This window comes from Erpetoichthys calabaricus, chromosome 14, assembly GCF_900747795.2.
Source record: "Erpetoichthys calabaricus chromosome 14, fErpCal1.3, whole genome shotgun sequence".
Classification (NCBI taxonomy): Eukaryota; Metazoa; Chordata; class Cladistia; order Polypteriformes; family Polypteridae; genus Erpetoichthys; species Erpetoichthys calabaricus.
The window spans coordinates 93,168,509-93,184,774 of record NC_041407.2 but is presented as its reverse complement, the minus strand read 5'-3'; the positions used below and the strand labels follow the sequence as shown (position 1 = coordinate 93,184,774).

General features: G+C 39.0%; 1 protein-coding gene across 1 annotated transcript in view; it reads right to left on the bottom strand.

Annotated features, from left to right (window-relative positions):
- Positions 1–16,266, bottom strand: part of lasp1 (LIM and SH3 protein 1) — a 66,504-nt gene that overhangs the window by 16,744 nt on the left and 33,494 nt on the right. The window contains exon 3 of the mRNA XM_028819698.2: positions 2,687–2,771. Within this exon, the coding sequence (XP_028675531.1) occupies positions 2,687–2,771 (85 nt within the window). The remainder of the gene's footprint in view (positions 1–2,686; positions 2,772–16,266) is intronic.

Here is a 16,266-nt window from a genome sequence, read left to right as displayed (position 1 = left end):
AATAAGGGGGATCACGGAGACTGGCATGGCACAGTGACAGATGATCAGAATACTGAAGAGTGAATGTGACTTCACAAGCAGTGCAAGAACAGCTGTGACTGCTTTCAGTAAAACTGTGACTTTACGAGGTATTCTCTGTTGGCATAATAGTGAGAAAAACATCTGAAAGTAAGGTTGTGGATCATCCATTCATCTATCCATTTTTCTCATCTCATCTCCACCCGTGGTCCCGTCTGGGACATAGGCCTCAACTCCGCTCCGTCCAGCCTTTTCAGTCCTGGGCAAGCTTCTCCAGCTGTCCCCACGTGAGGCCAATCCTCCTCATGTCTTCGTCCAGGTCACGGCACCAGGAGTTATTTTGGCCGACCCTCTTCCTCTTCCCTTGTGGGTTCCAGGTGAGGGCTTATCTTGAGATGCCAGTTGCAGGTCTCCAGAGGGTGCGCCCAATCCACCTCCAGCGTCTTTGTAGGATGTCGTCTCCAACGGGCTGCTGTTTAGTTTGTTGCCTCATGTCTTCACTGCTGTACCCATTTTCTACACTCACTTTATCCTGAGCAGGGTTGAGAGGAAGCTGGAGACTATCCCAGCAAGCATAGTGTGCAAGACAGAAACAATCCCTGGAGTGTTCATTACTAAATAAATGTGCCAGTTATCGGGCTTTACTCTCATATGGTGTGTGCGTCTCGCTATTGACTATTGGTGGTAATCTGCGCCACCACCACCTGATCAAAGTCCCTACATTGATGGATTAAAGGCCAGACGTCCACATGACCATCATCATCAAGTTCTTCCATGTGAACCTTGAATACCATGAGGACTGATTGTGAGGTCATTGATGTTGAGGAGAATGCCTAGAGGGGGCTGGGTGGTCTTGTGGCCTAGGAACCCCTACAGATTTTTTTTTTCCTCCAGCTGTCTGGAGGTTTTGTTTGTTTTTTCTGTCCTCCCTGGCCATCAGACCTTACTTTTATTCTATTTTCTTAGTTATTTTGTCTTTTTTCTCTTTCTTCATCCTGTAAAGCACTTTGAGCTACATCATTTGTATGAAAATGTGCTATAGAAGTAAATGCTGCTGTTGTTAACAATCTCGCTGTTCATTGCTGTGTTATTCATGATGTTGCAAAGTGGCAACAATTACGTGCAGCTTTGCGCAATATCCAACCTTGTTACATTTTCCTTCTTCTTTGATTATTATCATCATCTTTGTGGTGGAGCCTCAACGTTAGTATCAGAAAACTATAAAGCGTCATCATAAGTGTCGAATTGTGGCAAGCGGTGCTATAAAATCGCACTCTCAATTGTGAATTCCTACTCTCAGATGAGGCTGGGACTAAGATGCTTCATAAACAGTTCTTATGTCCTACTCTGAGGTAGGACAAGTTCTTATTCTAGAGCACCTTTTAGTGCAATTCCTAGGAGTAAATCTGAGACACTCCATGAACACGGGCCCTGAAGCGTTCAGATAGAGTAAACTGAAAAGACCAGGAAGGATGAGGCGGAAAGAATGAAAAGAAGCAAATCTCAAGCACTGAAAAGGAAAACTGGGGGTGAGAGATATCACAAGATTATATTAGACATAAAAGGTTCAAACATAGCTTGTGCAAAACCACCAAGCACTGCAGCATACTAAGCTCACTGAGAAGATGTGGTTCTGTGCAAGCTAAACTCTGCTCTAATTATTCCCATGTTGTGTTAGGTGAGGTTAATGAATAGCGTAGTTTATTTTGGGGATTTGATCAGCTCACTAACACTGTTATCAACAATACAAACCACAAGAATACAAAGCACGCTTGCCCTTATAAGGAATGAAGCAGTTCTGCATTTACAACACAGGAAGTCAGAAATGACAAACTGTCACCAGCCAGCACAGAGCAGAAATGTACTTGGTCCTCAGATGAATAACTCAGCTGCTATTTTCAACATTTCAAAGCAGTATTACTCAAACCTGTTCAAGTGAATATGAACCAATGGCAGCCTTCCACAGTCTCGCTCAGGCTACTGGAAACAGGAAGAGATAGAGGACAAAAGGAGTAGATTTCTTACTCAACCATATCTTCCCATAAAAAAAAGTGTAACTGAAACATAATCAGTCTCTTGCACAGGATACGCAAATAATCTATTTCTATTTTTTGGGTGTCAGCTGCTGTAACACTACAATTTTGCACTGGGATTAGTAAAATACATATTTATGTGTATCCACCTCTTTCTTCTTAGCTGTATATTATGCAGTCAGGGAGCATCTTAAAACTTTAATTGCCTCTTCTCAGTCATAGGAAGGAGCAGATTTACTCCATGGTCTTCATGTTCTACTGAGCTCCTCACCATATCACAGAAGGGAATCCAGCAACCCTGTGCAGGAACCTCACTTCAGCAACTTGTACTTGCAGTCTTCTTGTTTGTGATCAGTAAGTGGTGCTCTTGACCACTGGCAAGTATAGAGATACAGATCTTTCAGGGTCAGTCCCACACAGAGGTTCCAGTAAGCAAAAACGTATTCCCCTTGGTGTAAAATATCCCCTAAATTTCACCCGCCTTGGAAGTCTAAAAGAAGTCTGTCTCTTATGTAACAGAACTGTTATGACTGAATTACTGTAACACTGCCTTGGTCTGTAAGATGTGTATTGTAAGAACACGTTGAAGTCAATAAATAAAGAGAAAAAGAGGACAACTTCTTCTGGACAAATACCTGACTCTGAAGCTCACTCTGCTGTTTGAGGCGCAGGTTCTCTGGAGTGTCTGCCACAGTTGTAAAAGACTGCTTGGGATAGTGTCTGGAAAAAGAAGAAACATGCTCATATTAGTAACCTTCCCTTGTTATCAAAAATTGGCTATGCAATAAGCATATGGTTACACTTTAACTCTGGTGACAGCCTGTCAACATGCTTAAGATAACAAGCTTCTAACAGTTTATTCGTTACAAGAAAAGGTGTTGCTTTTTTGAAAACAATGCCTCTATAGATCTTCCAACTAACAGTCTATTTGCTATAACAAATGTCTATACATTGAACACTATCTCAAGGTGAATTACACATACAGAACCTTATTACAATCATTTACATAGCCAAACATCCATCTTTTTTTATTTTCCAGAATTACTTATTTTATTAAAAGGACATGTACAGTATATGTGTGTGTGTGTGTATATATATATATATATATATATATATATATATATATATATATACACACACACATATATATAAACATATGCATATCTCTCTATTATATACAAAAAATCCTAGGACAAGACAAAACTTTTTCAGAGAGATAATTTCACATCCCGCGAGACAAGACTTTGTGCCAAGAGATTTAACCATTACCCCGGGGCCAGAAATAAAAGACAAAGAGTAGATGACAAAGTAGAACGTCCTAAAGAATTCAAAAACGTTAGTGCGATACACATGCAGAACAGGTTAGAGATTATGAAAGTACTAAAATTCAAAAGTCTCAAAAAAATGATAGTAAAGAACCAAGGTTATTATAGTTAACGAAAATTAAAATCAAAACTGAAACTATTATTAAAAAAACATTTTCGTAAACTGAAATAAAATAATTAACAAAACCGAAATGAAAAACTAAAACTAAACGAAACTATTAAAGTAGCTGGAAAGACTAACTGAAATAAAAAAAATTACTAAAATATTTTTAGTTTTCGTTTTTGAATGAATATTCTTGCTGTTAGTCTTTAACCCTTTTAAGTTTTAACTCTAAAACAGAAAGTTATCCACCACGTGCTGCCCGCACATATTCATCCAGTGAATGGCGGCTGATGATGGAGGGTGGGTGTTCACACAGCATTTGCGGTGACAGAGCGAGCTGAATATGCGCGTAAAGTGCGTGGAATAGAAAGCGATTTACGTGCCGCCTTTCATTGCGCTTGTTGTATATCAAGATATAATTCAAATGGCTGAAATCAGAATGTGCTGGTCAACAAAATGTTTACTATATGGACAGAAAAATCACGAGTGAGTAACGTTTCAGTTTATTTCTCAGTTGACTACTTTTTGTTGACAGCAATTCACCTGCCACTTCGCACAGGAGAAATCGTTTTTACTTTCTCATATACGAAGTACAGAGAAAGTATAGTAATCATGAAAAAATTTGACCTCGATATTTTGGTGAATCTTGACATTATAGACCTCCCAGAGTCCAAAAATACTGTTTTTTGGAATTGTGTGTGTGTGCGCGCATGCACGTGTGTGTGTCTGTGTAAACACGGTAACTCAAAAACGCAACTAGATAGATGGATGAAATTCGGCATGTGGTTGTAACACCACAATTATGGATTTGTATTAATTTTTGGGCCAAATCCATCACCCGGAAGTGGTACTTTACCTGAACACATACTCGATTTTTTCAACTTTACTTTTATAATAATTGTTCAATATATTAATAATTTGATTTTATTTGTTGTCGATGGTTCCTTGATGTACATAATATAAAAATATAATCATTGTCTTGCAGTTTACTCCTCAAATATCCATCCCCATATCTGAGTATACAAGAACATTTATGGGACATCACTTCCAGTTTTTGAAAATTAAACGGCACTGATTGAGAGACTGACTAGGTCACCATACAAGATCAGCATATTGTTGCTGACCAATCACTTTTGCTTTAAAAACATTGTTTTACAATGAAGCGATACAAACAAAGGTAGGTAGGCGAAGAGTCTGCCAAGTGATGAAAAACTAAACATACTAATAATGGGTTTTTGTATTTATTCTATATTTATTAATCTATATTAATCTAAAATTAATTTATTAATCTTTTTAGTTCATATTCACAACTCAAAATACCTGATATTGTGAAAGTAATCCATTAGCTGAATTATACTTTAAAATATTTGTCTCCTTTTTTTCAATATTTTTCTCTCTCTCTCAAAATAGATTGTTGAAATATATTCTTTTTGTTCTTAACATCAGCCTTATCATACATATTGCATACCAGGGATTTTTCCTGCCTTGCATCCAAACCTGCTGCGGTAGGCTCCAGGTTCCTGCTCTGAATAAACAGGTTTAGATAATGTATATATTGTTCTTAATTGGGGGTTGGTGGCAGGATTGGCACTCCAGCCACCATTAAAAAAAAATAAAAAAAAATAAAAAAACACACACTGTTCCAGTGCAAACTCCATACAATGACAAGAAATGGGGTTAAAACCTAAAAAGGTGAATCTCTGAAGCAGCACCACCAAAAACACTGGAAATAATATAGAAATACCAGTAACGGCGCACTGCACAATAACATGAAGTGAATACACTTGACTTGAGCATTCCTAGTTTTTATCCTCTTTCTCTGTACGTTTAGCATTCGTTTGCCCAGATGTTGATGTGCTTGCTGCTTCCTGAGCAGCTCTTCTTTACTCCACCCCAGTGGCCCACTTCTTCTCTTCTTTCGTTAGCATCTTTTTGCGTTAAAACTGATTAAGTCAGTGTTTGTGTTGCAATTACTTAGTATGTTTTCTTTAATTTTTTCAGTTAAGCTGGCTGTTAAGTCTTCCATCTGCCTCAAGAATGATTTAAGATATGAAGAGGTAGGGGAAGTGAAGGCGAAGGTGGTAGGAATGAGAACGGTGCACATACACATGCACCACACGGTCGCCCTGCTGGCCGTTGCTGACAGTTCATTCTACAATAAAATAAAAATAAAAAGAGGAATAACTCTGGAGGTCAATCATCACCATGAACGCGGATAGTAGACGTCACGTAGTATATGTGTATCAAATTTCAGGTCAATAGTTCAAACGGTTTGCGAGCGACAGGTGATTTAAAATCCTGGACAGACAAACGGACAGCCATGGTAGCATATTATATATAAAGAATATATTTCACTGCAATATCAGTATATTCAGATTTAAAAAATAAATATGATTAATTGATCAGCTAATTGATCAGCTCAATTATAATAAAAAAATGTTATGTCAAAACAAATAAAACAAAAAGTAATTAAACTAACATAAGCATGTGAGGAAACAAATACCTATTTGTTTAAAAATACTCAAATACTTTGTCAAGTTTAAACAAACCAGTACATGTATACCTTGGATTTGAATATCTATAATGCTTCTTGAGGGCACTGACATTTCTGTGAATGCTAAAATTAGCTCTTAAATGTTTTCCTGCAAAATATGACTAAAACGTTAAAAGGGACGCCTGCAAACATCACTGCCACACCCATGTTTGCCCTGAAAAGTTGAAGGATGTCTCCTCGAGAAGAAGAAAAAAATGTTCAGGAGATTGCATGTGAATTTAGCAGTATTCAGGTGAAGACACCACCATGTTTACTATTAGTCCCCAACAGGTCCCGAGTCCTAAGTGTCTCCTGGAACTCCATGGCACAAAGCTGTGCCCGTCAGGTTTATTGGCAAGTACAGAAATGAGTGTGCTCTGTGATGAACTGGCTTCTCATAGTTCTTCCAATGGGTTGTCTCATCTTTCACTTTGGAGTTGAAAGCATATTAACGTAATCAACAATGATCTGATAGTCTAGTCCCCTACTCTTCATACAGTTTTGAGTTAGGCCACAGATGTCAGACCACATACAGAATACTCTGCAGGGGACTTGTGGTTCTGCTTATGCACTGCTTTCATGAAAAAGCACCTCTGCCTTTCTTTTATGCTCTGTGTATGTATGGAAGACAATAAAACAAAAACGTCCAGGCTAGGAGTTTGCAAATGCAACAAAGCTAGTACTACATGAGGTCATCTTCCTTTTTGCTTTGCAGCGCTGAATTCGGAAAAAACATTAAAAGAAGTATCAGTCTAACATTCATTGTGGTAACATGAAAAACAAGGTCCTAAAAAGGACTTTTGTATTGCAGTTTCAAAACTTGCTTCCTGATCACAATATGCTCCAGAATGCAAAACCATTACCCAAGTGATTTTAGTTTTGCATGTGAATTTCCCCTTGGGATTAATAAAGTATCTATTTATCTATCTGTTCCTGCCAAAATGCCACTTACTTAGGATTTTGTCCTTCATTTCTTTTGGATAACTAAGTAGGGGCATCCTTGTCCTGCTCTGACCTGGCCATATTCACACTCTGAAGTATTACAGTATGTTACAGTCATATCTAAAATGGAGGTAAGATGTGAGTGTGCCTTGTATATCATGCGATTATACACATACATAATTTTGGTTTCACAACTCATCTCTGGAACACACTAAGAAACCAGAGTAGCTCTAAAAACTACTTGACGTTGGGCCGAAAATTGAAGGTTGACCACATATTTAAATTACAACTTGAGACAAAAGAGTTTCTCAGAGTGGGAAGAAATAGGTGCTGACGACTACATCAGTACACCACACCCATGAGCAGGAAAAGTACTTCGGTTACATGGAGGAATCTTAGTCCAAGATGGTGTGCTGGATGCCACTACTGACACTATTATTTGCTTACAGCTGTGTAATGCCTTCCGCCCATCATGACTTTCTTTACCTTAGACAGTTAATACAGACACATTGGCATTGGGACAATATTTCTTTTCAGACGCTATACATTAAGCAATGAATGCCCTAACTTAATACCGCATTATACGTACGCTGTGTACTTGGTGTGCTTTACTCTACCTCGCACTTCAGTATTGTCTTAACTTTGAATTTACTATTGAGCACTGTGTCTCTGCACTTTACGTTCTGTGTTGCTGCTGAAGCAGTGGAATTTCCCCTTGGGGAGTCAGTGAAGTGCTTCCAATCTATCCTCGTAAAGCAGGGGTCCCCAACTCTGGTCCTGGAGCTCTACTACGGCAGCAGGTTTTCATTCTGACGCTAACCAGTTTATGCTACTAATTCATTTCTTTTCCCTTTATTTTAATTGCCTTGTTTTATGATTCACTATCCTGAATTGCTTCATGTTTTCCTTCAGTGGCACAAAAACAGAAAAGAGATATGAAGTGAGCCAACGGATCACCAGCTAAGTCGGGGCCCGAAATGCCAACCAATGTCACACCAATCAGTGGATTCTTATTAATTAAACATGTTATTTAAATCCAGGGCTTGTTGATGCTCTCATTCTGTCACGGCAGACGTTTCCAAAACGGTGGATTTTCGACTTACAGGGAAAACTTGGGGGTTGGTGTCACCCTGCCACCTTCAGAAATCTCACGCGGTTCCAGTGTGGTGCGGAGGTGCTCACCCGATGCACTCGGATCCCAATCCAGGTGGGTTTGTCGTGTGGTGGGTAAAGCAACACGCTATCAGCGCATCCTCCCAACCTTTCTCTCTCTCTCTCTCGAAGAATACCAACAAAATGTTTTGTGGGCCAGAGCAGGTTAACATTGCCGAGACCGTCACCTTTCTTTATTATCAGATACTGTCTGATGGATACAGGTTTGCTCGTCATGTGTTGGCTTGTTTTGTATCTCATTATTGTTTGGCTGCTAATTAAAGAAAAAGAAACCATTAAGAGGTTTCTTAGGCAAGTCAACTAAAATTATGGAACAGCTGCTTAGCAGAAAAAAAGGTCACTAATTAAGAAAAGGGTTAAAATGAAAACCTGCTGCCACAGTAGAGCTCCAGAACAGGAGTTGGAGACCCTGGTCCTAAAGCCTACAGAGGACCAATCATTACTGCCAATGCCATAGGAAAAATGGAGAGAAGGGTGGTCTCTCTCTGTAAGATCTGCTCTAAAGAGTCAGATGAAAAAAGGTCATCAGATGGTATGGTTCACATTATGAGTAACACAATGCAACTTCCTAGTGATAAACCAAATTAGACATTTCTGATTAGAAGCCTGATGTGTGGAAAAGCTGATCATTGCAGGAGAGCAAACTCTGTATCAGGAAAACGAACACAGATTCTCAACCCACACATACCCACACACAAATCTCATTCATGGGTAAGAAAAAGTCATATGCTTCAGATGTGTACCAGTTTTTGAAAACAAAAATGAAAGAAATGTTAGGCAAGTATCAGCACAGACAATGATGTCTTGGCCAGCAAGTCCAGGTCACAACGCTTTGGCCACAGCAGTTTTACAGAGAATAAAATCCAATCTCAGCAGCATAAAGTACATGGCAGAAAGCAACCCCGAACAGCACAGCAGTTATGCAGGGCACTCGCATGGTCACAACAGATCACTTTAGAGTTGCCAGTTAACCCTAACTTGTATACTTTTGATATACTGAAGGAAATGATACCCATATAACATCCATGTGGAATAAGGAAGAAAGTACAAATTCACAAAAAATACAATGTACCAAAAGTTGTAGTCTAAATTTCCACTTGGGATTAATAAAGTTTATCTAATGTAAAAGTTATTGAACACCTGTGCAGTGTATCAGCCATGCCTTAAGAATGTCCATCATTTCCTATTAGAGTGTAGCTCAATGTATCCAAAGGCTGGTCCACTACTTATCTGTGGCACTAAGCCACTTCCAGAATTTCAATGATGCCTGCTTACAGTTGCACCAATACTATGAGTCTGCATTATCTTTATATATAATACGCTACCGCGATTGTTCATTTGTCTGTCCAGGATTTTAAATCATCTGTAGCTCGCAAAACGTTTGAACTATTGACCTGAAATTTGGTACACATATACTATGTGACGTCTACTATCCGTTTTCGGGGTGATGATTGACCTCCAAGGTTATTCCTCTTTTTATTTTTATTTTATTTTATTGTAGAATGAACTGTCAGCAACGGCCAGCAGGGCGACCGTGTGGTGCATGTGTATGTGCACCGTTCTCATTCCTACCACCTTCGCCTTCACTTCCCCTACCTCGTCATATCTTAAATCATTCTTAAGGCAGATGGAAGACTTAACAGCCAGCTTAACTGAAAAAATTAAAGAAAACATACTAAGTAATTGCAACACAAACACTGACTTAATCAGTTTTAATGCAAAAAGATGCATACGAATGAAGAGAAGAAGCGGGCCGCTAGGGTGGTGAAAAGAAGAGCTGCTCAGGAAGCAGCAGGCACATCAACATCTGAGTAAATGAATGGTAAACGTACAGAGAAAGAGGATGACAACTAGGAATGCTCAAGTCAAGTGATAATGTGCAGTGAGCCGTTACTGGTTAATTTATAATTATTTATATTTTTGCAAAGTGCACAGCCCTACTGTGACACCAATACTCATGCAAAAGCTGAAACTAAAGACTACAAAACTGCTAACACCTTTGATCAAAACTATGATACCTGAAAACCTGCACATATAAATATAACACAACAACCGGCAGCCATACCAGCTGCACTTCAGAACTGGTCACCCACCTGAAGCTAAGCATGTTTGATCCCAGCTACTACTTGGATGGGAGACAATCAAGGAAAAGCTTGGATTGCTGATGGAAAAGCTGTTGGTGAGGCCATCAGGTGGTTGCTTACCCTGTGGTTTGTGGGTGGATCCCAACACCCCAGCACAGTGAATTGGAAACTCTGCTGTAGAAATGGTTCCAACCTTCAGATGAGACACAGAACCGAGGTCCTGAATCTCTGAGGTCATAAACAAAAACCCCTCTAAATTCTACCCAGATGCCTTGGCCAAATTGCCAATCATGACCTTGTCCATTCTGCCCTGTCTCCGACTGGCTAACTATCTCTCTCACCGCTTCACCCTCTGATAGCTAAAGTGTGATAAGCATATTGGCATAAGAATGGCTGCTGTCACATCATCCAGGTGGATGAAGTGGCTTTCTCATTGTCTGTGTAAAGTGATTTGAATGTCTAAAAGAGTGCTACAGTATACAAATGCAACTATCTAACCCGAAAGATAAATAACAGAAAACAATAAAGACTATTGTATATACATTAGCCTTTCATCTCTTTTATGAAATTTAAGATACAGTCTTCTCATCTTTCACTAGTATTCTAAATCATGAACACAATTCTAACTTCTTACAGCACCAAAAGCTGGTCACATTAGTTTAAAAGTGTGGTGTCATGAGTGCGACCATCATACTGCCCCTACGCAGACTAAAATAGAACTGGTGCCTGCAAAAACGGAAGTGCATTTTACCTGGCTGTTTTCTCCACAACCCAAATGGCACTGAACTAGAAGAATTACTAGAATTATGATCTCAATAAAAAACAAAATCCAAAAATAAAGGGCTGTCAACATATCAACATACAACTTTGACAAATGGCATGTGCTTTTAAGCACATTAAAGAAAACTGTCATTGAGAAATTAAAACTGGATTTTTCCAACCCTGGACTCTTTCCAATGTTTTTTTTTTTTTTAAGAGGGTCTTTTTCATTACACGTTTAGGATTTCCAAAGAACAAAACAGATATTCATATTCTCATACTTTACACTCTCTATAGTAAATAACTGAATGATGGCTGGAAGTTTAAATTCAATAAACGTAACTAACCTTACTGTTAATCAAAGAAAAAGATCAATGTCTAGACATGAGAATATTCTCTATACTTCCAGAGCAGTATATCTATAACAAATATCTAGAAAGAAACACGTTAAATCAACAGTAAAAGTACCGGTATATTCTTGACTTCTCCATTGTGACACTTAATTAGCCAAGTTAATGGAAAGAAATGAAAAACTTGCCCACAATGCATCACTCAAAACAGTATCTGGGCTAGTAACTTGAAGGCTGCCAGTTCAAATCCCAGCAGTGACAGTAGGAATGCTACGGAGTTGGGCCCTTATTCAAGGCCCTTAATCTGCAATTGCTACTGGGACGCTAAACAAATAGCTGACTCTACGCTCTGACCCTAAAACTCTGAGTAAGTTGGGGTATGTGAAAAATAAATTCTGTATACAAAACATTGTAAATGGCAAATTATCCATCCATCCTTCCGCTTATCCGAAATTGGGTTGCAAATGGCAAATTATTATTATTATTACCAGCTGTGGTGGGTTGGCACCCTGCCCAGAATTGGTTCCTGCCTTGTACCCTGTGTTGGCTGGGATTGGCTCCAGCAGACCCCCGTGACCCTGTGTTCGGATTCAGCGGGTTGGAAAATGGATGGATGGATGGATGGATTATTACCAGCATATAACTAAGTAACCAGCTTGACAGGACTGGGGTAAAGCACCAAGATCTCAATGAATGTGAACTGCAGGCGCCTCTAGAGACCAAATCTCACAGATTAAAATGAAAACAAAATTTTTTTTAGATATGTCTATTGAGAGATGGCTCCACTGCTATATTTTGTAAACAGACACTACCTCCCTTGATCATTTGTCAAATCACACTGTGTCTACTGAAAAGTTTCTGAAAGGTGCTTGATGACAGCAAGGTAACTTCCCTGATAAAATGATAACAGAGAGAGCCTTTCTCAACAACCCTAATAAAAAATATGCATGCACAGATTTTGAAAATTTTTGATTCTGAATACTATTGCAAATCCAGAATATCACATCTTCCACAGAAATAAAAGAGTCATGATAAAATATAGCTGATGAATAAAAGAGAAATCCTGACAAAAGGAGATGAAAGTGAATGCTTGTCCGAAGTTGAAAGCAGCACTCAATAATAAACACAGCATGAGGAAGAAGTATAAAAGCTTCTACCCCTTACAATTGTATCTGTGTTATAATGTCATTGTTAAATGAAAAGATTATAGGAATAGATTAAGTGTTACCAAAATAAAATGGAAACGGTTAATAAAATGTCCGGCAGAAGTAAACACAAGAGATAATTTCAAAAACCTGGTAGAGCTAGTGAGATGATGGACTCATTTGAAATCCAGTGTTACCTGACAACAACACTCTTCCAACCTTTTCTCTCACTAAACCATATGAGAGAGACAGTGAACAAAGTAGAATAGAAGTAGTAGAATAAACACAAAAAAGCAGTGACGATTGCAATATGTATTTTAAAAAAAACAAATAACTATAAACTGCTTGGTATGGACTTTTGTCCCATCCTAAAAACATTTAGGAGGCTTACAAATGCTGCACAGTCATGCAAACTGAAGATCTTTGGAAAGTGCAGTGATTTTTTTTTTTTTTCGCTGCTTATTTATATTTCAATTTTACTTTTTTTTTTTTTCCTTTGCACTACTTCAGCAAAACAAAACCCATTTCATCAGCTTTCTTCAAATGTTGTCACGTGCCGACTTAGGGCCTGGCCATTTCACCGTATGACTGTTACAAAGTGGACAGGTCACTGTAATTGAGGCTCTGTGGTGGGTCACCTGTATGTATGCTTTAACTCCCAGTACGGAAACCGATGTTCGTGTCTCACTGGCCACACGCTGGGTCCGTGTAATGCAGTGTTTCTCCAACACTGGATTGTGCCAAAGGTTGTTCATGGGTTGCCATCGTAGGTTCACAAGTGGGACATGGCGGGTCTCCTAAAGGACCGGCAGCGCTGCACAATATATTTCCTTGTTTCTAAGTGAACTTATTCCACCAAGGTGGACCCGTGATCATGCTTGTTTCATCAAGGGGGTGATTTGCAATTGCTGTTAGTGGGTTGTTAATGAATTTTAAAATGGGGTGAGGGACCATAAAGGTTGAGAAACACAGGTGTAAAAAAAGTGGTACGGGCTGAATACATAAGAAATTAAAAGTGGAGCGGCACCGATCAAAACAAACCTTAAAGGGCTCTCTAAGACATCAGAAAACATATGAATTAATAATAATAATAATGAAAGATTAAATTACTGCGGCTGTTTTTGGTAATTTCTAGAACATTACTACCCAACTGTTTTCCTAAGGCCTTTGGCCAACTCAGTTGGAAGTGAATTGGCACATGACTATATTAACCTACAGTGGTGTGAAAAACTATTTGCCCCCTTCCTGATTTCTTATTCTTTTGCATGTTTGTCACACAAAATGTTTCTGATCATCAAACACATTTAACCATTAGTCAAATATAACACAAGTAAACACAAAATGCAGTTTGTAAATGGTGGTTTTTATTATTTAGGGGGAAAAAAAAATCCAAACCTACATGGCCCTGTGTGAAAAAGTAATTGCCCCCTGAACCTAATAACTGGTTGGGCCACCCTTAGCAGCAATAACTGCAATCAAGCGTTTGCGATAACTTGCAATGAGTCTTTTACAGCGCTCTGGAGGAATTTTGGCCCACTCATCTTTGCAAAATTGTTGTAATTCAGCTTTATTTGAGGGTTTTCTAGCATGAACCGCCTTTTTAAGGTCATGCCATAGCATCTCAATTGGATTCAGGTCAGGACTTTGACTAGGCCACTCCAAAGTCTTCATTTTGTTTTTCTTCAGCCATTCAGAGGTGGATTTGCTGGTGTGTTTTGGGTCATTGTCCTGTTGCAGCACCCAAGATCGCTTCAGCTTGAGTTGACGAACAGATGGCCGGACATTCTCCTTCAGGATTTTTTGGTAGACAGTAGAATTCATGGTTCCATCTATCACAGCAAGCCTTCCAGGTCCTGAAGCAGCAAAACAACCCCAGACCATCACACTACCACCACCATATTTTACTGTTGGTATGATGTTCTTTTTCTGAAATGCTGTGTTCCTTTTACGCCAGATGTAACGGGACATTTGCCTTCCAAAAAGTTCAACTTTTGTCTCATCAGTCCACAAGGTATTTTCCCAAAAGTCTTGGCAATCATTGAGATGTTTCTTAGCAAAATTGAGACGAGCCCTAATGTTCTTTTTGCTTAACAGTGGTTTGCGTCTTGGAAATCTGCCATGCAGGCCGTTTTTGCCCAGTCTCTTTCTTATGGTGGAGTCGTGAACACTGACCTTAATTGAGGCAAGTGAGGCCTGCAGTTCTTTAGACGTTGTCCTGGGGTCTTTTGTGACCTCTCGGATGAGTCGTCTCTGCGCTCTTGGGGTAATTTTGGTCGGCCGGCCACTCCTGGGAAGGTTCACCACTGTTCCATGTTTTTGCCATTTGTGGATAATGGCTCTCACTGTGGTTCGCTGGAGTCCCAAAGCTTTAGAAATGGCTTTATCACCTTTACCAGACTGATAGATCTCAATTACTTCTGTTCTCATTTGTTCCTGAATTTCTTTGGATCTTGGCATGATGTCTAGCTTTTGAGGTGCTTTTGGTCTACTTCTCTGTGTCAGGCAGCTCCTATTTAAGTGATTTCTTGATTGAAACAGGTGTGACAGTAATCAGGCCTGGGGGTGGATACGGAAATTGAACTCAGGTGTGATACACCACAGTTAGGTTATTTTTTAACAAGGGGGCAATTACTTTTTCACACAGGGCCATGTAGGTTTGGATTTTTTTTCTCCCTAAATAATAAAAACCATCATTTAAAAACTGCATTTTGTGTTTACTTGTGTTATATTTGACTAATGGTTAAATGTGTTTGATGATCAGAAACATTTTGTGTGACAAACATGCAAAAGAATAAGAAATCAGGAAGGGGGCAAATAGTTTTTCACACCACTGTATATACTTTCTATTTATCAAGGACGTATTCGGCATTACTACTGACATGAGTGTGTGAGAACCTTGGTGGCAATTAATTTGAAATTAATTAATTTGAATTTTTCACAGTTCCACAAACAGAACCACCAAAAGCCCCAGGGAGTGCTTAACAATGGCACCCTTTGCAACTTTTGCCTTGCAGTCTACATGCACATAAACCAATTTGGGTGACCACATTAATGTCGAGGCCTCCTTCAAGACACTCCCAAGATGGCATCCATTCCACATATGACGCAGAAACTAAGGGAGCAATAAAAATTTCAACAGTGGTTTTGGGAAACTTTTTTTTCTCCTAAAAAATACATAACAGAAATAAAATCTGGTGCTACTGGAAAAGTAGGAATACATCCAAGAACAACCTGGACATTTGTTTCACCTCAGTTACGTAATTCACTGCATGCATTCTCACAACAACTTTATATAGTAAAGTATGAAATGACCTTAATACTAAAACAGTCCAAGTACGCATTCAGTTGGGAAAAGCTTGCAAACTTAAGGCGGAACGGCACACAGCGAGGGAGCATTCAGCAGGGAGTTGAGTGGCATTAATGTATTATGGAGCATGTCGGCCATGGCTATTTTTAATAAATTCCAAGTAACAATGTCAATTTAGTCTGTCAGTCAGTTTGGCAATCAAAACTACTAAAGTACTTTACTACCAGCTGGATAAAAAAAAATTACCAGATGTTTTAAATCACATATTTAAAGAAAAACTGCAATACAACCGAAATATCCTTTTATCTGAGCTTATTAAGTATGGTGTAGGAGAGAATGAAATCCACATGGCAACTCATGAAATCTGCAGCTTTTCCTTCCTTAGAAATATAATCACACAATGTATCAAACAGCCTCACCCCATTTTGTCATTTGTCACAAACATTCCCCTGAACAACACATTTCTTTTAACCAAACACACCAACAAATAATTT